The 22060-nt window shown below is 41.3% G+C and overlaps 1 protein-coding gene across 4 annotated transcripts in view; it reads left to right on the forward strand.

Annotated features, from left to right (window-relative positions):
- The window catches only part of LOC118366013 (fibroblast growth factor 12-like), a 104944-nt gene that overhangs the window by 15275 nt on the left and 67609 nt on the right, over nt 1-22060 (forward strand). Inside the window, exon 2 of one of the 4 annotated variants that reach the window (XM_052491636.1) lies at nt 2805-2891. The exons of 1 other annotated variant lie outside the window; for it this stretch is intronic. Coding sequence is in view for 2 of the 3 variants with exons in the window: in XM_052491635.1 (XP_052347595.1) it covers nt 6968-7109 (142 nt within the window). In the remaining variant the exon portion in view is untranslated. Of the gene's footprint in view, nt 1-2804; nt 2892-6769; nt 7110-22060 lie in introns of those variants that run through there. 2 more of the 4 variants (XM_052491635.1, XM_035748312.2) reach the window with 2 other exon arrangements.

Here is a 22060-nt window from a genome sequence, read left to right on the forward strand (position 1 = left end):
GCACTGTGACCCTCCCATAGTCTGCTCTTGACTTGGGGATTGTGAAGAGACTTTGGGTGGCATGTCTTGTGGGGTATGCATAGGTGTCCAAGCTGTGTGCTAGTAGTTTAAAACAGACACCGGTGCATTCAGCATGTCAACACTTCTTACAATAACAAGTAGTGATGAAGTCAAGCTCTCCTCCGCTTTGAGACATTTACATGCATATTATTAACGTTAGCTCTCTGTGTACATTTAAGGGCCAGCAGTGCTGCCCTGTTTTGAGGTCTCTCTTTATGGCACCTGACCACACGAATGAGTAGTAGTCCAGGTACGACAAAACTAGAGCCTGTATGACCTGCCCTGTTGATAGTGTTGTTAAAAAGGCAGAGCAGTGCTTTATTATGGATGGAGTTCTCCCCATCTTAGCTACTGTTGTATCAATATGTTTTGACCATGACATTTTAAAATTCAGGGTTACTCCAAGCAGTTTAGTCACCTCAACTTGCTCAATTTCCACATTATTTATTACTAGATTTAGCTGAGGTTTAGGGTTTAGTGAATCATTTTAGTTTTTGAAATATTTAGAACTAACTTATTCCTTGCCACCCATTCTGAAACTAACTGCAGTTCTTTGTTAAGTGTTGCAGTGATTTCACTCGCTGTAGTAGCTGACGTGTGTTGAGTCATCCGTATACATAGACACAATGGCTTTACTCAAGGTCAGTGGAATGTCATTAGTAAAGATTTCAAAAAGTAAGGGGCTGCCCTGGGGAATTCATGATTCTACCTGGATTATGTTCGAGAGGCTTCCATTACAGAACACCCTCTGTGTTCTGTTAGACAGGTGACTCTGTATCCACAATATTGCAGGGGGTGTAAAGCCATAACACATACATTTTCCCATCAGCAGACTATGATCGATAATGTCAAAAGCTGCACTGAAGTCTAACAAAACGGCTCCCACAATCTTTTGATCCATCAATTTATCTCAGCCAATCAACAGTAAGTGCTGTGCTTGCTGAAGGTCTTTCCATATAAGCATGCTGAAAGTCTGTCAATTTGTCTACTGTAAAATAGCTTTGTCTACTGTAAAATAGCATTGTATCTTTGTATCATCATTGTATCATTGACCCAAGTTAAACAATTTAAAGGCAATGCTACCAAATACTAATTTAGTGTATGTAAACTTCTGACCAACTGGGAATGTGATGAAAGAAATCCAAGCTGAAATAAATCCCTCTATACTATTATTCTGACATTTCACATTCTTCAAATAAAGTGGTGATCCTAACTGACCTAAAACAGGGAATTTTTGAGATAAATGCCTTCCATGCTCGCTTCGAGGCAGGCAACACTGAACTATGCATGACGGCACCAGCTGTTCCGGACAACTGTGTGATCCCGCTCTCCATAACTGATGTAACAAATTTAAACCGGTTAGCAGTCACAAAACCGCAGGGCCAGACGGATTACCAGGACACATACTCAGAGAATGCACTGACCAGCTGACCCCAAGCATACTTCCATTGTCCTTGTGCCCAAGAACGCCAAGCTAACCAGTCTAAATGGCTATAGCACTCACAAGAAATGCTTTGAATGGCTGGTCATGGCTCACATCAACACCATCATCCCAGACAACATGTACCCACCAATTCGCATACTTTCCCAACAGATCCACAGATGGTGCAATCTCTAATGCACTCCACACTGCCTTCTCCCATCTGGACAATAGGAACAACTACACTGCATTCGGAAAGTATTCAGACTACTTTTTCCACATTTTGTTACATTACAGACATTTTCTAAATGCTTTAAATAATTTCCCCCTAATCAATCTACACAATAGTTTGTGTTCAAGTCTGCGCTCTGGCTGGGCCACTCAAGGACATTCAGAGACTTGTCCCGAAGCCACTCCTGCATTGTCTTGGCTGTGTGCTTTAGGGTCGTTGTCCTGTTGAAAGGTAAACCTTTGCCCCAGTCTGAAGTTATGAGCGCTTTGGAGCAGGTTTTCATCAAGGATCTCTCTGTACTTTGCTCTGTTCATCTTTCCCTTGATCCTGACTAGTCTCACAGTCCCTGACACTGAAAAACATCTCCACAGCATGATGTTGCCACCACCCTGCTTCACCATAGGGATGGTGCCAGGTTTCCTCTAGATGGGACATTTAGCATTCAGGCCAAAGCATTCAATCTTGGTTTCATCAGATCAAAGATTCTTGTTTGTCATGGTCTGAGAGTCCTTTAGGTGCCAACTGGAAGGTTCTCATATCTCCACAGAAGAACTCTGGAGCTCTGTCAGAGTGATCATTGGGTTCTTTCGTCATCTCCCTGACCAAGGCCCTTCTCCCCCGATTGCTCAGTCTGGCCTGGCGGCCAGCTCTAGGGAGAGTCTTGGTGGTTCCAAACTTCTTCCATTTAAGAATGATGGAGGCCACTGTGTTCTTTGGGACCTTCAATGCTGCAGACATTTTTTTGGTACCTTCATGTAGACAAGTGTGTGCCTTTCCAAATCATGTCCAATCAATTGACTTTACCACAGGTGGACTCCAATCAAGTTGTAGAAACAGGCTGCACCTGCGCTCACAATCAAGTCTCATAGCAAAGGGTCTGAATACTTATGCAAATATATTTAACAGATAATTCAGTTTTTATTTTGTCATTATGGGGTAATGTTTGTAGATTGAGGGAAAACATGTATTTAATCAATTTTAGAATAAGGCAATAACATAACAAAATGTGGAAAAAGGGAAGAGGTCTCAATACTTTCCAAATGCACTGTATGTGAGAATGCTGTTCATTGACTACAGCTCACCTTACTGTAGGGCCCTCCAAGCTCATCCCTAAGCTCTTGGACTGAACACCTGCAACTGGATCCTGGACTGCCTGACGGACCACCCAAGGTGGTGAGGGTAAGCAACAACACATCCACCACACTGACCCTCAATGGGGGCCCCTCGGGTTTCATATTTAGTCTCCGCCAGTACTCCCTGTTCTCATAACGACTGCGTGGGTGCACACGACTCAAATCGAATTGTATTTGTCACATGCGCCGAATACAACAGGTGTAGACCTTACAGTGAATTGCTTACTACAAGCCCTTAAACAACAATGCAGTTGGTTAAGGTTAACAAATAAATAAAGAGCAGCAGTAAAAGAACAATAGCGAGGCTACATACGTACCAGTACAGAGTGGGTTTGATTGGGCACCGATTAATTGAGGTAATATGTACAGTGGGGCAAAAAGGTATTTAGTCAGCCACCAATTGTGCAAGTTCTCCCACTTAAAAGATGAGAGAGGCCTGTCATTTTCATCATAGGTACTCTTCAACTATGACAGACAAAATGAGAAAAAAAATCCAGAAAATCACATTGTAGGATTTTTAATGAATTTATTTGCAAATTATGGTAGAAAATAAGTATTTGGTCACCTACAAACAAGCAAGATTTCTGGCTCTCACAGACCTGTAACTTCTTCTTTAAGAGGCTCCTCTGTCCTCCACTCGTTACCTGTATTAATGGCACCTGTTTGAACTTGTTATCAGTATAAAAGACACCTGTCCACAACCTCAAACAGTCACACTCCAAACTCCACTATGGCCAAGACCAAAGAGCTGTCAAAGGACACCAGAAACAAAATTGTAGACCTGCACCAGGCTGGGAAGGTCTTATTGTCCTGCTGAAAGGGGAATTTGCCTCCCAGTGTTGGAAAGCAGACTGGACCAGGTTTTTGCCTGTGCTTTGCTCTGTTCTGTTTCCTTTTATCCTACAAAACTCCCTAGTCCTTGCCAATGACAATTTAACCTTTATTTAACTAGGCAAGTCAGTTCAGAACAAATTCTTATTTACAATGACGGCCTACCAAACCAGGACGACGCTGGGCCAGTTGTGCGCTGCCCTATGGGACTCCCAATCACAGCTGGATGTGATACAGCCAGGATTCAAACCAGGGACTGTAGTGACTCCTCTTGCACTGAGATGCAGTGCCTTAGACAGCTGAGCCACTCAGGAGCCCATAACATGATGAAGCCACCGCCAAGAGTGGTAATCAGTAATGTGTTGTTGGATTTGCCCAAATATAACACTTTGTATTCAGGACATTATTTATTTTACCTTTATTTAACTAGGCAAGTCAGATAAGAACAAATTCATATTTTCAATGATGGCCTAGGAACAGTGGGTTAACTGCGTTGTTCAGGGGTAGAACAACATATTTTTTACCTTGTCAGCTCGGGGATTTGATCTCGCAACCTTTCGGTTACAAGTCTAATGCTCTAACCACTAGGCTACCTGCCACCCCTTAAATATGTGAGATAATGAACCAAAAACAGTCTTGGGAAGTGTGAAAACAGTGGAGGATATCATTTTTTAAATGTTGGGGTTGCTCTTTGCTGAAAGACAAACTTCCAATTTTGGCTTAAAGAACATTAAATGGGGTTTACACAACCCATATTTCTTGACAAACCCTACTTGTTTTACCAAGAATATATACAGTAGGGTTAAGGACTGGTACTAGTAAATACATTGAGTTACCAGCACAGCACACCCATTGACTATACATTAAAATTAGCTTATTATCATTATTATCATTATCGAAATTAAGGTTCTCATTATCCGAAACGGACCTAAAAATGATGGGATAATGAGAAATGTGTGTTTCGGTAATGAGAGGGCCCTTAGCTCAACCTGTAAACAATAGGATACAGATTATTATGAGTCATCAAACAATCAACAACATCACTGAAGCCAATTCATGCCTCCATATCAGTGTGGATGACGGATCACCACCTCAAGCTGAACCTCGGCAAGACGGAGCTGCTCTTCCTCCCGGGGAAGGACTGCCCGTTCCATGATCTCGCCATCACGGTTGACAACTCCATTGTGTCCTCCTCCCAGAGCGCTAAGAACCTTGGCGTGATCCTGGACAACACCCTGTCGTTCTCAACTAACATCAAGGCGGTGGCCCGTTCCTGTAGGTTCATGCTCTACAACATCCGCAGAGTACGACCCTGCCTCACACAGGAAGCGGCGCAGGTCCTAATCCAGGCACTTGTCATCTCCCGTCTGGATTACTGCAACTCGCTGTTGGCTGGGCTCCCTGCCTGTGCCATTAAACCCCTACAACTCATCCAGAACGCCGCAGCCCGTCTGGTGTTCAACCTTCCCAAGTTCTCTCACGTCACCCCGCTCCTCCACTCTCTCCACTGGCTTCCAGTTGAAGCTCGCATCCGCTACAAGACCATGGTGCTTGCCTACGGAGCTGTGAGGGGAACGGCACCTCAGTGCCTCCAGGCTCTGATCAGGCCCTACACCCAAACAAGGGCACTGCGTTCATCCACCTCTGGCCTGCTCGCCTCCCTACCACTGAGGAAGTACAGTTCCCGCTCAGCCCAGTCAAAACTGTTCGCTGCTCTGGCCCCCCAATGGTGGAACACACTCCCTCACGATGCCAGGACAGCGGAGACAATCACCACCTTCCGGAGACACCTGAAACCCCACCTCTTTAAGGAATACCTAGGATAGGATAAGTAATCCTTTTCACCCCCCCCCCCTTAAGATTTAGATGCACTATTGTAAAGTGACTGTTCCACTGGATGTCATAAGGTGAATGCACCAATTTGTAAGTCGCTCTGGATAAGAGCGTCTGCTAAATGACTTAAATGTAAAATGTCCATGTTGGTAAGGTAATGTTTTTTTTTTTCTCTCCCAATTTGAGATTTTTAGCTGTTTCAGTAACAAGAAGGCGAAGTGGGGTATAGGGGGTGTCTGAGAATAAGAACCTGGTGAAGGCATATAAGAAAATAAATGTACTTAGAATGTGCTCATCTAAGGACTCTTCCTCTAAATGATGCATCATTGGTGAATAAAACTTCATTTAAAAACTGATTGGAGTTTTTACAGGAACTTGAAAAGGTGTTACGTTAATGAGACATGTCCGCAGACACTGTGTTTGTACGTAATACATGTTATAGTTTAATGTAAACTTAAATAAGTATACCAATTGTATGATTTATGGACAGACTACAGCAACATATTTTGTGTTGTATTCAAATAACTTTGTTTTTTTCTAAAGTAACATTTCCTAAAATGCCCTGAATTTAATCCGGACGCATTTATGTAATGAGAATATTCAGGCGAAAATGTAAAATTGATATAAAATAAAACACATTGGCAAGAACTAGCCATCTTAGTCTTTAGAATTTTCTAATTTATGCAGAATCATGATGGGTTTGTAACTGAATTCCACCCCCCACCCACCCACACAAACGTACTTGAAGATCACTCATAGAAAAAAAACAGTGTTCAAACATACACTGACTTCCATATTTACCCACCTACACCCTGATTACCTAACGAAGACATACTCTCTTTAATATGTCCCCAGTGTCTCTGATGTCTTGCCTCTGTCATTGCTTACTGGGAATTTCCTCTATCAGCACTTTCTCCACGTAAACACAGATATAAATAGTTCCCACCATGCAGTGATGCCCATTTACACTATCAGAATAGACCCTATCCATTTCTATTGCATGGTGTGGCGGGGTCAAGGGATCACATATCCACATAGTTAAACCATTTGAATAACTCCTAATTGTGTTTGACGCATGGCGTTGCACACACTGGACAGGGAGGTGTGCAGCTGTCCCGCTTGACAAAGGTTAAAATGTTGATTCCAGTGTCTCATTGCAGTGTTAGATAACCTTCTCGTAAAGCCAAGGCGCGTATGGACGCAAGTGTGTGTGTGTGTGCTACAGGAGCCTGGAGAGAGTGGTGGTGGTGAGGTGGGGGTTTAGGGAGTTAGAGTTTGTGTTGCTGCAGCCAGGGCTAAATATGGCCAGACAGACCCACACCGAGTAGACTAGGACTGGTCAGCTAACCTATCCCTTTACAAGTGACATGGACAACTGACTTATACAGGTGCAGAGGGGTTGTGTAAGCAGCGGCAAAGGGGAGCGATAGCAGATTAAGGGATACGAACTGTGTCTTTATGGATGTCTCGGAGAGAGTTGAGGAGCCAGAAATGACTCGTTCGCTTGGTAGCCTGTTACGACGGTTGCTGTCCAAAGACAGTAAGGGAGAGGAGGAAGACGAGGAGGAAGGAACAGCAAAACCGGACAGCGATGAGCAGGGTGAGTTCTCTCTACTCCAAGCCAGGGGTTTCAAACTCCTTCCATGGAGGGCTGAGTGTCGGCAGTTTTTTTTTTCTTCCATCCCTTTCAATTAAGACCTAGACAACCAGGTGAGGGAAGTTCCTTACTAATTAATGATCTTAATTCATTAACCAAGTACAAGGGTGGAGCGAAAACCCTCAGACACTCGGCCCTTCGTGGAATGAGCTTGACACGTGCTCCAAGCCATCCGCATAGGCTCAGAAGGAGTAGTTGGCGATAGTGTTCAGTAAGCTAGCTGTAGTAACGAAGTTAATTCAGTGCACGCTCATGTGAGGAGTAACTTTGCCTGAGACCTGAACTTGCATTAACTCCTACCTAGATGACTAGGATTTATATCAACAGGCTGAGGCAGTCTTGTGGAATTGGTTCAATGGAGTTGGTTCAGTGCACACTGACATGAGGAGTAACATTGCAGTGTGCAGTGCGATGGCGATATCCAAGATAGCAATCCAAGATGGCAACAACTTACAAGAAACTAGTGACAGACAAATGACTGTCACTAGTAGATTTTAACCTACAAATAACCTATTAATTTATGGTGGAGCAAATCTACAATTTCCTTGTTGTGTAGTGCAAACTGTTTAGTTTGGCTGGTGTAAAGATCGTGGGTCTCCCTCAACTCGGGTATATATATTTTTTGCTATTTGCACTCCTTTACATGAAGTTTACCCAAGTAACCCTCTCTATGGCTGGCCTGGGTTCTATCCTTAGCTTTCCCTCTGAGGAGTGTCTCGTCCAAGCTGCTCCTCTTCGCTCTCAGCCTGGTTGGCAGCTAAACAATCCGCAACCCGTTCTCTCAATCGACCTCCCACACCCAATCTACTCACACATGCACACACTCTCATACAGACTCATACATACACACAGTACCTCTCTCCCCTTACTTTTCCTTGGCCTCTATTTCTTACATCTCTCAGAGAAAATGACAATTTTTATGATATTGCTTTTTGTACTGACTTTACTGAAAAACAAACATTGCCGCCGGGTGAGTACATCTGACAATGTGCTCTCCCGTCCATTAGACATTTTGTCTGTGGGAACTCACTCTTTTTCACTCTGTCCACTTGTCCAAGTGCCGATGCATTTCAAATCAAATCAAATAAAATGTTATTTGTCACATACACATGGTTAGCAGATGTTAATGCGAGTGTAGCGAAATGCTTGTGCTTCTAGTTCTGACAATGCAGTAATAACCAACAAGTAATCTAACTAACAATTCCAAAACTACTGTCTTATACACAGTGTAAGGGGATAAAGAATATGTACATAAAGATATATGAATGAGTGATGGTACAGAGCAGCATAGGCAAGATACAGTAGATGGTATCGAGTACAGTATATACATATGAGATGAGTATGTAAACAAAGTGGCATAGTTAAAGTGGCTAGTGATACATGTATGACATAAGGATGCAGTAGATGATAGAGTACAGTATATACGTATGCATATGAGATGAATAATGTAGGGTATGTAACATTATATTAGGTAGCATTGTTTAAAGTGGCTAGTGATATATTTTACATAATGTCCCATCTATTCCCGTTATTAAAGTGGCTGGAGTTGAGTCAGTGTCAGTGTGTTGGCAGCAGCCACTCAATGTTAGTGGTGGCTGTTTAACAGTCTGATGGCCTTGAGATAGAAGCTGTTTTTCAGTCTCTCGGTCCCAGTTTTGATGCACCTGTACTGACCTCGCCTTCTAGATGATAGCGGGGTGAACAGGCAGTGACTCGGGTGGTTGTTGTCCTTGATGATCTTTATGGCCTTCCTGTAACATCGGGTGGTTGTTGTCCTTGATGATCTTTATGGCCTTCCTGTAACATCGGGTGGTGTAGGTGTCCTGGAGGGCAGGTAGTTTGCCCCCGGTGATGCGTTGTGCAGACCTCACTACCCTCTGGAGAGCCTTATGGTTTTGTGGCATGATGTGAACAGTATAAACTTGTCACTACCAAAGTCGAATAGTTTTTAAATGACTGTTGGTTAAAGCCGGTGTCTGATTTTATGTTATTTTATCAATGTACCAATCGGGCTTCAGGAAGAAGCATAGCACAATTACAGCTGCCTTGAAGGTTTTAAACGATATCACTGAAGCCGTTGACAAAAAACAGCACTGTCTCACTTTTTATTGATCTTATCATCAATACTGACAACTAAACTAATGGTGTTTTCTAAAGCAAGAAATAGACTTCTGAACCTTTCACCTATTACTACCTTTCAGGGAAATGAGATTGAGACTAACCTCATATAAATATATTGGAATTTGAATTGATGACAGCCTCTCTTTTAAATGGCATATTCAACAACTTACAAAAAAATGTAAGCTGAAGTTGGGATTTTATTTTAGAAATAAGGCCTGTTTTTATTTTGTATTGTCTGGAAACTCATTTGTAGAATTTGCTTGCAGTAGGTCTCTTAAAAAAGAGAAGCCGTTCAAGGTTATTTAAACAGAGAAGCCTAGTTATTCTTCTTTTGTTGATATCAGGTAATGTGCAACCTAACCCTGGCCCTGATATGCAATGTCTCCAAACTCCCTCTGATTTTAAATCTAGATCTGGTTTTGGTAATTTCTCATTTAAATGTATGCAGCTTGTTCTCGAATTGATGGGTTTAGGATTTGGCCTAAATCAACTGATGCTGATGTATTTGTGTTTTCAGAAACCTGGCTCAGCAAGTCTGTTCTTGATAAGGATATTTGTATAAATGGTTACAATATGCATCGCACTGATCGAGTTAAGAAAGATGGGGTGTGGCTATATGTAAAAGACTAAATTCCTTGTAAGTGTGGCAAAGTCTGACTAATTGTAAACAGTTGGAATTTCTTGCTTAGAATCTTGAGGTTTCAAAGGGTCTTTCTATAACTGTGATTGGCTATTATAGACTCCCCTCTGCTCTCAGTGATGCATTTTCTTCTCTGCACCTTATGTCTAAACTTCTTTACGAGTGAAATTATCTTGATTTGTGTTGGTTGAAGCCGGTGTCTGATAATTTTAAAATGTTTTCTAATTCTATGAATCTAGCCTGGGCTAAAGCAAGGAAATCATTTTCTGATGCTGATTGGCTTCTTTTTAGGCAGCTACAAAACAAGTGTTATTTTCTTCTAGGGGAGGCCAAGTCTGAATATTTTATGTCTGTTGCCACTGATAACCTGAATGACCCTAGAAGGCAATTAAGTCGGTATGGTAAGAGTAAGGTTAATGAATTACCGTCATGTGTATTGAAGGACTCTGTTGCTGTATATGACAACTGAAATGCTGAATTGTTTCAATAAGCGCTTTGTATTATCTGGTAGGTTGTTTGATTCAGTGTCCTCTGTCTCTGTACAACCTTGTGTGGATGAACTAGTGAGAGCAGGTCAAAGGTTTAGCTTTTTGACATTCTCAGTGCAGGAGGTACATAAAGCATTGAAATCCTTAGATCAGAGAGAACCTGCAGGTCCTGATCTTCTTGATCCCTACTTTTTAAACTTGACAGCTGATTTCATAGCTGAACCACTTACATCTCTGTTCATTGAGATTAATTTTTAACTGCAAAACCCTTACGCACCACTGCACTTTATATAGAAGGGCTGGCTGGCCTTTTAGTCAATCGTAGGCTCAGTCACTGGTATACTTTTATTTACAAAGCCATTTTGGGTTTACTACCATTTTATTTTGGCATTTCTATTGTTCAGACATGTGGTGGGTACTCTCTTCGTTTGCAGGATTTTATCCTGCTAACTGTTCCAAATGTCCAAACTGAATTTGGTAAAAAGGGCTTTTATGTACTCTGCGCCATTGGCTTGGAACGCCTTACAAAATACTTTAAACTGGAAGAACTTGTCCCGATTGGTGTTTTTAAATTGTTGATGAAGGATTTTGGGTTGATTCCCTGACCTGTCAATGTTTTTAATTTGCTGTTTTACGATGTTTATGATGTAATTTTGTGACTTGTATGTCGTTTTTCATGTCTGTCTGTAATTGTGTAATGACTTGGTGCTGTTTATCTTGGCCAGGACACTCTTGAAAAAGAGATTTCAAATCTCAATGAGCCCTTCCTGGTTAAATAAAGGTTAAATAAAAATTAAAGTAACTTTGTCTGAGTCCTGAAAACTTGCGTTAGTTCCAACCTAGAGCAAATGCCTGGGCTTTAGCTCAACAGGCTGACACAGACCAGAGTTCGAACCCAGTCAGTAATAATGCCTATGCACATGGTAACAGCTGAAACATTAAGAGACCATAATATAGTTGTCATTCACCTGTACAAGTTGAGGTTTTCATGGGGAAAAGTAATTTAACATTTTAGGGTTTTGAATAGAAGGCCTGGATAGTGTAAAGATAAAATAAGAAAATCTATAAAATTGCCTGGTTAGTTTTTGTGATCGATGATGGTGAATCATGATAATGATGATGAGGATGATTATGTGGAAGAGAAGAGGGATGATGTGAATGACTATAATGGTAATTGTGATGGTAGTGACGATGAAGAGTACAGTAGTAGCTTGGTCTTGGTGGGATGGCTCACTCTTTATTATACATTGCTCCTGGCTTAGATTGGAGTAGTCGGAGTGTGGTTGGCAAGGAATTTGTGTATGTCTAAGTGGGGGGATGAAACTGTTTCTGTTTTAATTTCCAAATATCAGGGAAAATAAGTTAGTAGGTTGATAAGAGTATGATAAGGGTAAGCAGTAATATGATGATGATGATCCTCTCTAAAGTATCTGTGACACTGACCCAGTTCCAACTTGTCCACACCTGCCATCTGCCAACCAAACTTCTTCCTCCTCCTTCTCTCAACGTCGGCAATAGAAAGTACACAAATACTCAGCACTGCATAAAAATACATTAATTATAAGGAGCTCCGATCACCTCTCAAATCTCACAACACTCTGCCCACAATGCCTCACCTCCGAAATATCTGTTTGTTAACACCACCAATAGGACAAACATACGTGCCCCTGCACATACACACACACAACATTGTATTCTTTTTTTATGAAAATATTATTTGAGTGGCAATAGTCTGCACATCTGTTCACTGGTAGGCCTATGTGTTGGATCCATAACAGGGGGCAGAAACGATGAGAAACGATGAGCCATATATGAAATCCATATTGAGGCATACAAGATTATTAGGCACATGTGAGAGGCAGAGATAAAGGACCAGAGGGTGCGACAGTGGTGTGAAAAGTGTGGGGTGCGTTGACAATTTGTCATTCACTTCTGTCTTGTCTGCCTAATGTGTATGTGTGAGACTGTGTTTGCTGCTCTTTGTGTGTTAGTGGGTGTGTGTCTGACAGAGAGCTGATGTCCGTTGCCTATTCTCCCTGTGTGTGTGTGTGTATCAACGGACCTTGACCATGAAGACTATCTATAGCAGGCAGTAGCAGTAGCATAGTTCCTGTTTCTATCTCATTTCAACACTCAAATCAGAGATTTCATCACCCTGTAAATCTAGTGTGTGCCTGGGCATAGATAAAGAGACAAAACTATGGAAATATTGACGCCTATTTTCTAGTGCTATGATGAAACAAAATACGTGTTCAGGTTGTCGTCATGCAGTCATGAAAAAAGTGAGGAGGGTAATTCTGTGTGGCACATAGGTTGCACAATGTTTACAATAGGACCACAATGAAACTGTAAGCAAAATGTAATTAACACAATTTGTTTCTGTATCATATTTAGTAAATAAGTATTGATTTCATACTTTTCAATATTATGAAATCATAAAATGACTCTGCAGTAGGTATGAAGGTAATGTAGTAAGTACCCTATGAAGAGAGCTGTGTGTTGTTTGGTGTTTAGTTGCGTTGACTGTACGTGTACGAAAGTACATAAGAGCGTCGACCTCCCATCCTTTGATGTAGATGGATGTGATGGGGAGCCAGGGTTCCCATGTGACAGCTGCATTTGCCTCTGTCCACAGCATGATTACCGCCCCCTCCTGGCATGGAGCTGTGAGCACATTCACCTGAATAGACGTTAGTTGCCCATAATAGGCCTATAGCGGGCAGGTTTACATTTATTGGAATGAGTCTTATCCTGGAGGCAGAGATGTGCGATTTCCGCTAGATGTGCCAGCAGCAAAGTAAAAATGGTCTATATTGTAAAAATTCATGAAAACAAAAATTAGCTTTTTGGTCTTAATTTAAGGTCAGGGTTAGTCATTAGGTTTAGCAGAGTGGTTAAGGTTAGATTTAGAATCAGATTTGATGAAGGAAAAAGGAAACTGCACACTGCTCTTGATGGTATCACCAATATTTAATAAGCTTACGTATCGGCCTCACGGCCTTCGTCAGAGCTTTTGTGATTTAAAAAAAATCTGCACCCTTGTGTAGACCTGGCCCAGATTTGATAAAAGGAGGTCCCTCTATGTTAGATTCTACTATCCATGTATTGGCTTCACTCTTCTAAAATAACCAGATATCATGATCTTATGATCTTCTCCTGATACGATCATCTTGTTTAGCTGTTCCAACGATTCACATGACGATAGCCCTTATGGTCCCAGTGCAGGCTACCTGCAGGCTACATTTCAATGTAAAACTATTCCTAGAAACAATTTTATCTAATGTTATCACTTGGCATACTTAAGTTAACCTCTTAAGACTAGGCCTCAATACTGCCCCCTTTGGAGGAAGTGCGTGCCCATAGTAAACTGAAAATATTTTTTCCCAAAATTTCTAATATATGCATATAATAATTATTATTGAATAGAAAACACTCTAAAGTTTCTAAAACTGTTTAAATTATGTCTGTATGTAAAGCAGAACTCTCAGGGCAGCCTTTCTCCCAAACTCTCTCTTGTCAAGAGAAAAGTTGGGTCAACTTTGACGTCATCGCCCCCACCCTTCCCAGGCAGCTACCGATCTGTGAACAGTATGTATGTGTTCAGCGCGATGCCTGCTTTCAAATGACGCGTTCATTGTGAGAATCCCGCGAGCCCTCGTCGTTTGGCGGGCGAAAATGTTAGTGTCACTCTCAAATACATGCACTCTATTGCGCACGGCCGATTTGGGGCACGTTCTTTTCCAAGTAACAGCAATTGAAGGCGGTTTGTCTGTTCGCGCTGATCATTGTTTTACATGTTAAAAACATCATAAAGCTCGATTCTGCACATAGTTTGACCAGTTTAGTCGACATATAATATGTAAATTTGAAGTTTTGATGCGCAAGAGTGCGGGACCAGAAGTAATTTTGGGTGCATTTCAGCTGAAGCTGTTAGCATATGCTAATACAGAGACACACAACGTGAAACCAAACGATGTATTGGGTAAGTATGACTCCTTCTACGTCTTCTGATCGAAGAACATCAAAGGTAAGGGAATATTTATGTGGTTATTTTGGGTTTCTGTGGACTCCAAACGTAGAGGAGACATACTGCTAATATCTGAGCGCCGTCTCATTGTATAGCCAGTGAACGAATTCTGTAACCTTAAAAATAAATGTAATACAGCGGTTGCATTAAGAAGAAGTGTATCTTTGTAACTATATGTAGAACATGTATATTTAGTCATGTTTATTGCTTGTTATCTGACGTTATCTGTCGGAGCTATCATCATTTCTCCGGACATTTGAGTAGCATTTTTTGAAATGTCGTCATTGTAAACAGATTTATGGATATAAATGGCATATTATTGAAAAAATGTTTTTTATTGTGTAACATGTACTATTACTGTCATCTGATGAAGATTTTCAAAAGGTTAGTGAATGATTTATTTTTTAATCCTGCTTTTATAATTTTATATTTTCTGGGACAAAATGGCTGCCTCGTCTTTTGTTTCGGTGGTGGTCTAATATCAATATGTGCTATGTTTTCGCCGTAAAACATTTTAGAAATCTGACTTGCTGGGTAGATGAACAAGGTGTTTATCTTTCATTTGAGCTATTGGACTTGTTAATGTGTGGAGGTTAAATATTTCTAAGAATATTTTTTTGCATTTTGCGTTATGGTAATGAGCTTGAGCCGTAGTCACGATACCGGATCCGGGATGGGTCGCCGCAAGAAGCCTGTAGTATAGAAAATGCTAAATGTGATTTCATAGTTAAATGCATTACTTGGGCAGTGAAATAAAATACCAGTAGGGTAGTTGTTTTTTCAGAAAAAAACATACTCCCTAGACAGTGGACCCACTCCTCGCAGGGCGCTGCTTTGCCTTTAAAATCTTCAAACCCACCAGCACATGTCTGCGGACTGTAACCACACTCTCCCCTTTCCCCTTGGCCACACATATAGACAACAGTGCTCCGGAAAACTGTTTCTCAAAGCTACTGATTGGATCATGTTCTGCGAATGTGTTATTCTACTCATACACATTTCTCTCTTTACTGACATTCTTCTGAACCATGATGGTGTAGCCTATGTCTCTGCCTCATACTTCTGAACAGCTAAAATAAAAACCCTGCAGCGATTTGAATGAACAAACATTCAAGGCCATTATGAAGGATACAACCATTTATCTTTATAGTTTATGCCATATCATAGTTACTAGCCAGAGTTGCTGAACAAGAACACGATTACTTTGACTGCCTCTCTGCCTCCTGCTTAGCCAATGTTTGCAATGATGATTAAAACGTGACATTAAATCACTAATTAGACTGTGTGTCTGTGTCTTGCTTGTGTTTGTTGTAACTCCCCACTTTAGTTTTGCCCTTGAGTTTGCATTTGCGAGTTTGTACAAACATGTTAATAATTTATTTTGTACACATGTAAATAGCTGCATGTAGCCTAACTACATTCCTGAAAGAATGACATGAAATAGAGCTCATTCTTAATAGCCGACTGAGGCATGGAATGCAGTAGTTCAAACATGTCGACCATGACCACCTCTATGTACAACATGAAGTTTGTAGGCTTACACCAGACAAAGGCGCTCATTGGGGACGCGGCAGTGGAGCATTGAGGAGCAGCAACGCATGCAACGGAGTGGGCAGCGTCTACCTAAAATAATAATACACATGCGCAGAACTATAGTATATTTAGCCACGGCAAATCAGGTTTCCAGAAAATCCGGAACAGCAGCCACTTCGATAATCAATAGCTTCTCACACTGACCTGTCCTGGAATCTCTCGCGCCCCAGGTTTTTCGCACCACTATAGCCAACCACCAAGGATGAACAAGGTGCATTACCTCATCCACGGTGATCCTGTCACTCTACCCTGCGGTTTAACTTTGGCGTGCGCGCTTGCACCAGAAGAGACAGTTTTGTCTGCGAGTAAAACCGAAAGGAGACATGGGCTATGGGAAATTATTCTGACGTCCTTGCAGCATAACTTGCAATTCATGGAGCCATGGGTGTGTTTGTTGGATTTCTTATCAATGAAAAATATCTCAAGATGTGTCGGTCTAATCCATCGCGTCCCTTTGTTGAGGCTTTTCTGCCGTTTTCGATCTGCTGAGGGAAGCCAGAGATCTGGATAGCACGGTGGTCGACCTGAGGTGGCTATACTTCAATAACCTCCATCGCAATAGAGCGTGTCAGATTGCGTGAATTGACGAAGGAACACAATAACCCAAATCAATGAAGATTCTGAGGCTTTTCCTGAAGAAAGGTGCGCATATGCTGCAGTGTCTCTGTGGAAAGCGATCGAAGTCGACTACAACCACGAGCGGTGAGACATCTTGCATACTTCTTTCTTTCAGTCTGTTCTCAGTAGTGTCGTGGGGGGATTTGCTTCTGCAGCGCTGTGCTTTTAACAGTCTAATTTTCTCAATGGGAGGAACAGTGAGAGAGGTAAATTTGAAAACAAACAATTAGGCATTATGGTTGACTCATTACCATTGAGACAAAATGCCTCCTTTATCAGCAGTTTTACTCAATCAGTGCGACCAGTTCGACATCTAAAAGTCATTTATATTCAAATCAGTGGAGTGGGCTACTGAGAGGCAGTAATTTCATACAGAGTGAGCATCTATGTACACGAGCCATGCCACTTATATGATCATATTTCATAATCTTCTATTTGATGTGTAAGTCAATGTGATTTTATCAGAAGACATGTTTGTGCGTTGGAGTATGTCAGTGTGTGGATACGTTAATGGGTGTATGTAAGCCTAGACTTTCAAGTGCAAAGTTTCACAAGTCAATAGTGTATTGTGTGTAGGATAGATTGCTTCAAACAGTGGAAGAAAGTAACTGCATTCAGGAATTGTATTCTGGGGCGCTGGTATTCCGCCCATCAAATGTCCAAAGTCGCCAAATAGGTACAGACTTCTATGTAGTAATGGATTGACTGACACAGGAGCTGGCTGTCTAGTATGCTACTGTACCTTTTGGCCATGTGTCCCCACATATATATATAATGAGAGATGCATGCAGCTGACATTCAAATAACTACATCAAACTGTTTTTCTACTTCTAATACTAAGACCTCAATTAAACAAAATTTACATTTAATCTTAGGGTATTTTGACAGGGAGGAAATCAAAGGTGATACAGGCAAGTGGGAGAAAAAGATTGAGAGTTTGGAGTGGGAATTGAACCCTGGTCTCTGGTGAGGAGAGGAACAGTGGTGATTTTAGCATGTGAATCTGGATGGGGTAAAACAAAAAAATGTGGGATGCATGCCAGCAAAGCCACTACACAAAACCTAAGCAATACATGAATTGCACTCAAACAGCAGAGTCTCAACACCTTACCACTGCTACACCTGGATTTCAGTTGAGCATTGTCTGGCAGCGAAACTGTTCATTCAGCCTCATTTACTGCCTTTAAAAAAACATATCTGATATGGCTGACTTGCTTAAACAAATGTGGGTTCTACTGACAATTGAGATGTACAAACTATGGCATAAGGGGATAAGAGGCAATCCGTAATTTCGTAATTTCGAAGACATTTATCTCTCTGGGATTGTTCGGGACGCTAGCGTCCCACCTCGCCAACAGCCAGTGAAATTGCAGGGCGCCAAAAACAAATCTCACAATTAAAATTACTCAACCATACAAGTATTTTACACCATTTTCAAGATACACTTCTCGTTAATCCAACCACAGTGTCCGATTTCAAAAAGGCTTTTCGGCGAAAGCAGAACATATTGTTAGGTCAGCAACTAGTCACAGAAAGCATTCAGCCATTTTCCAACCAACGAGAGGTGTCACAAAGCAGAAATATAGATACAATTAATCACTAACCTTTGATCTTCATCAGATGACACTCCCAGGACTCAATGTTACACAATACATGTATGTTTTGTTCGATCAAGTTCATATTTATATCCAAAAACATCAGTTTGCATTGGCGCTATGTTCAGAAATGCCTCAAACATCTGGAGAAATTGCAGAGCCACATCAAATAACATAAATACTCATCATCAACTTTGATGAAAGATACATGTTTTACATAGAATTAAAGAAACTTGTTCTTAATGCAACCGCTGTGTCAGATTTCAAAAAAGCTTTACGGCAAAAGCACAATATTCAATCATCTGAGAACAACATTCAGCCACAAAAGCAAGCCATACAGTTACCCGCCAAATTGTGGAGTCAACAAAAGTCATAAATAGCATTATAAATCTTCACTTACCTTTGCTGATCTTCTCCGGAATGCCCTCCCAGGACTCCCATTTCCACAAGAAATGTTTGTTTTGTTCGATTACATCCATATTTGTCCAAATACCTCCGTTTTTGTTTGCACGTTTAGTTCACTATTCCAAAGGCACAATGCGCGAGTGCAAAATCCAGACGAAAAGTCAAAATAGTTCCATTACAGTTTGTAGAAACATGTCAAACGATGTTTACAATCAATCCTTAGGGTCTTTTTATAATAAATATTCAATAATATTCCAGCCGGACAATAGCGTATTCATTACAGAGGAAAAAGAAGGAACGGCGTGACCACGCAGTAAACAACTGATTGGCCTCCGCCTAGTCCACTTGTTGAAACAGCTCTTATTCGACACCCTTCCACAATAGAAGCCTCAAACAACTTTCTGAAGACTGCACTTTAAGGCTTCCAGCAGATGTCAACAATCTGGCCCCATAGACACAGCATATTGGATAGGCAATCACTTAAATGAAACTACAAACCTCAGATTTCCCACTTCCTGGCTGGATTTGTCTCAGGTTTTCGCCTGCCATATGGGTTCTGTTATACTCAGACATCATTCAAACAGTTTTAGAAACTTGAGTCTTTTCTATCCAATACAACTAATAATATGCATATATTAGCATCTGGGACAGAGTAGCAGGCAGTTTACGCTGGGCACCTTATTCATCCAAGCTACTCAATACTGCCCCCCTGTCACCAAGAAGTTAATGAGCGAGTGACGACGGACGTAGTCAATATAACTATTTGTTCAGCACTTTTGAAATGTACAGCGACAGAATTCAGAACATGGGCCGTTCTTAGTGTACTCCCTGTACAACAAGTCAGAACCGTAGGATAAATAAAGGGGGCATATAAATAGCCAATGAAAGCTCTTACAATATTCAAATATTTTTCTAAAACAGGTTATGTGCACCACCAAGTTAGAACAGTAGGTGAAAATAGACCAAATTATTAGGGTGAGGCACTTTGCATGTCAAAAAAGATGCACGTCATATAACACAATAAAATGTTGTGTGTGCTAAATTTGCAGGTGCAAGCCAAGCGCAGGCCACCACTGTCAAAGCTGTACAAAAAAGTTTGCAAACAACCCCACACCGGGCCACAAACAATGTATTTACAATACCGCGTTGATGAAAATAGGTCAAGTTATTAGGGTGAGGCACGTGAGCTACAAGCGGCTTACTACACAACATACACTTAGTATTGTGGTCCTTCTGTAGCTCAGTTGGTAGAGCATGGCGCTTGTAACGCCAGGGTAGTGGGTTCGATCCCCGGGACCACCCATACGTAGAATGTATGCACACATGACTGTAAGTCGCTTTGGATAAAAGCGTCTGCTAAATGGCATATATTATTAATTTCTTAACTACAGTATGCATATCTCCCTTGCATACTATATAATTTAAGTAGCAGCATACAAAACATTTTTGGACTCTCCTTGTGAAGGTTGCGCAGCTGTCCTTTGTGGGCAAATTTTGTCGTCATAAATCCGGCATTCTCTGTATTTATGGTGGGAACTCTGAGGGAGGGAGGGGGGGGGGGGGCAGAACCCACACAGCCACACAGCCACTCTATTGAATATCAGGCTAATGTTAGTGGTTGCTTTGCCATGCTTGCAGTTAGCCACTGAATCCTTCCAAACGACTCATTGTTGAATTTGCAATTTCAAATCAAATTGTATTTGTCACCTGCGCCGAATAGAATAGGTATAGACCTTAGTGAAATGCTTTATTAATTAAGAAGTAAAACAAAATAGAAAAAAAGTGCTAAGTAAATTTTTTTAAAACAAATAATTAAACAGCAGCAGTAAAATAACAAGCGAGGCTATATACAGAGTACCGGTACAATGTGAGGAGGCACCGGTTAGTTGAGGTAATTGAGATAATATGTACATGTAGGTAGAGTTAAAGTGACTATGCATAGATTATAAACAGAGTAGCAGCAGTGTAAAAGAGGGGTTTGTGTAGCCCTTTGATTAGCTGTTCAGGAGTCTTATGGCTTGGGGGTAGAATCTGTTAAGAAGCCGTTTGGACCTAGACTTGGCGCTCCGGTACCACTTGCCGTGCGGTAGCATAGAGAACAGTCTATGACTATAGGGTGGCTGGAGTCTTTGGCAATGTTATGGCCTTCTATACCAGGCAGTGTCAGAGGAAGTACTGGATGGCAGGAAAATTGGCCCCAGTGATGTACTGGGCTGTAGGCTCTATCGTCTGTGGTGCCTTGCATTTGGAGGCCAAGCAGTTGCCATACCAGGCAGTGACGCAACTATAGAACCTTTTGAGGATCTTTTTTCAATCTCCTGAGGGGGAAAAGGCACTGTCGCTCCCTCTCATCTGTCTTAGTGTGTTTGGACTAGTGGTCGACCGATTATGATTTTTCAACACCATACCGATTATTGGAGGACCAAAAAAAAGCTGGTACCGATTAATCGGCCGATTTTATATAAAAAAAATAAGAACAGATTTGTAATAATGACAATTACAACAATACTGAATGAACACTTATTTTAACATAATATAATACATCAATAAAAATCAATTTAGCCTCAAATAAATAATGAAACATGTTCATATTTGTTTAAATAATGCAAAAACAAAGTGTTGTAAAAGTGCAATATATGCCATGTAAAAAAGCTAACGTTTGAGTTCCTTGCTCAGAACATGTGAAAGTTGGTGGTTCCTTTTAACATGAGACTTCAATATTCCAAGTTAAGAGGTTTTCGGTTGTAGTATTATAGGACTATTTCCCTCTATACCATTTGTATTTCATTAACCTTTGACTATTGGATGTTCTTATAGTCACTTTAGTATTGCCAGTGTAACAGTAAAGCTTCCGTCCCTCTCCTCGCCCCTACCTGGGCTCGAACCAGGAACACATCGACAACAGCCACACTCGAAGCAGCATTACCCATCGCTCCACAAAAGCCACGGCCCTTGCATTGCAAGGGGAATAACTACTCCAAGTCTCAGAGCGAGTGACGTTTGAAACGCTATTAGCTCGCACCCCGCTAACTAGCTAGCCATTTCACATCGGTTACACCAGCCATTAGGCTGATAGGCTTGAAGTCCATAAACAGCGCTGTGCTTGTGACGAGCTGCTGGCAAAACGCACAAAAGGGCTCTTTGAATTAATGCTTACGAGCCTGCTGCTGCCTACCATCGCTCAGTCAGACTGCTCTATCAAATAACAAATCATAGACTTAATTATAACATAATAACACACAGAAGTACGAGCCTTTGGTCATTAATATGGTCGCATCCGGAAACTATCATTTCGAAAACAAAACGTTTTATTATTTCAGTGAAATACGGAACCGTTGGGTATTTTATCTAACGGGTGGCATCCCTAAGTCTAAATATTCTTGTTACATTGTTCAACCTTCAATGTT

This window comes from Oncorhynchus keta, chromosome 33, assembly GCF_023373465.1.
Source record: "Oncorhynchus keta strain PuntledgeMale-10-30-2019 chromosome 33, Oket_V2, whole genome shotgun sequence".
Classification (NCBI taxonomy): Eukaryota; Metazoa; Chordata; class Actinopteri; order Salmoniformes; family Salmonidae; genus Oncorhynchus; species Oncorhynchus keta.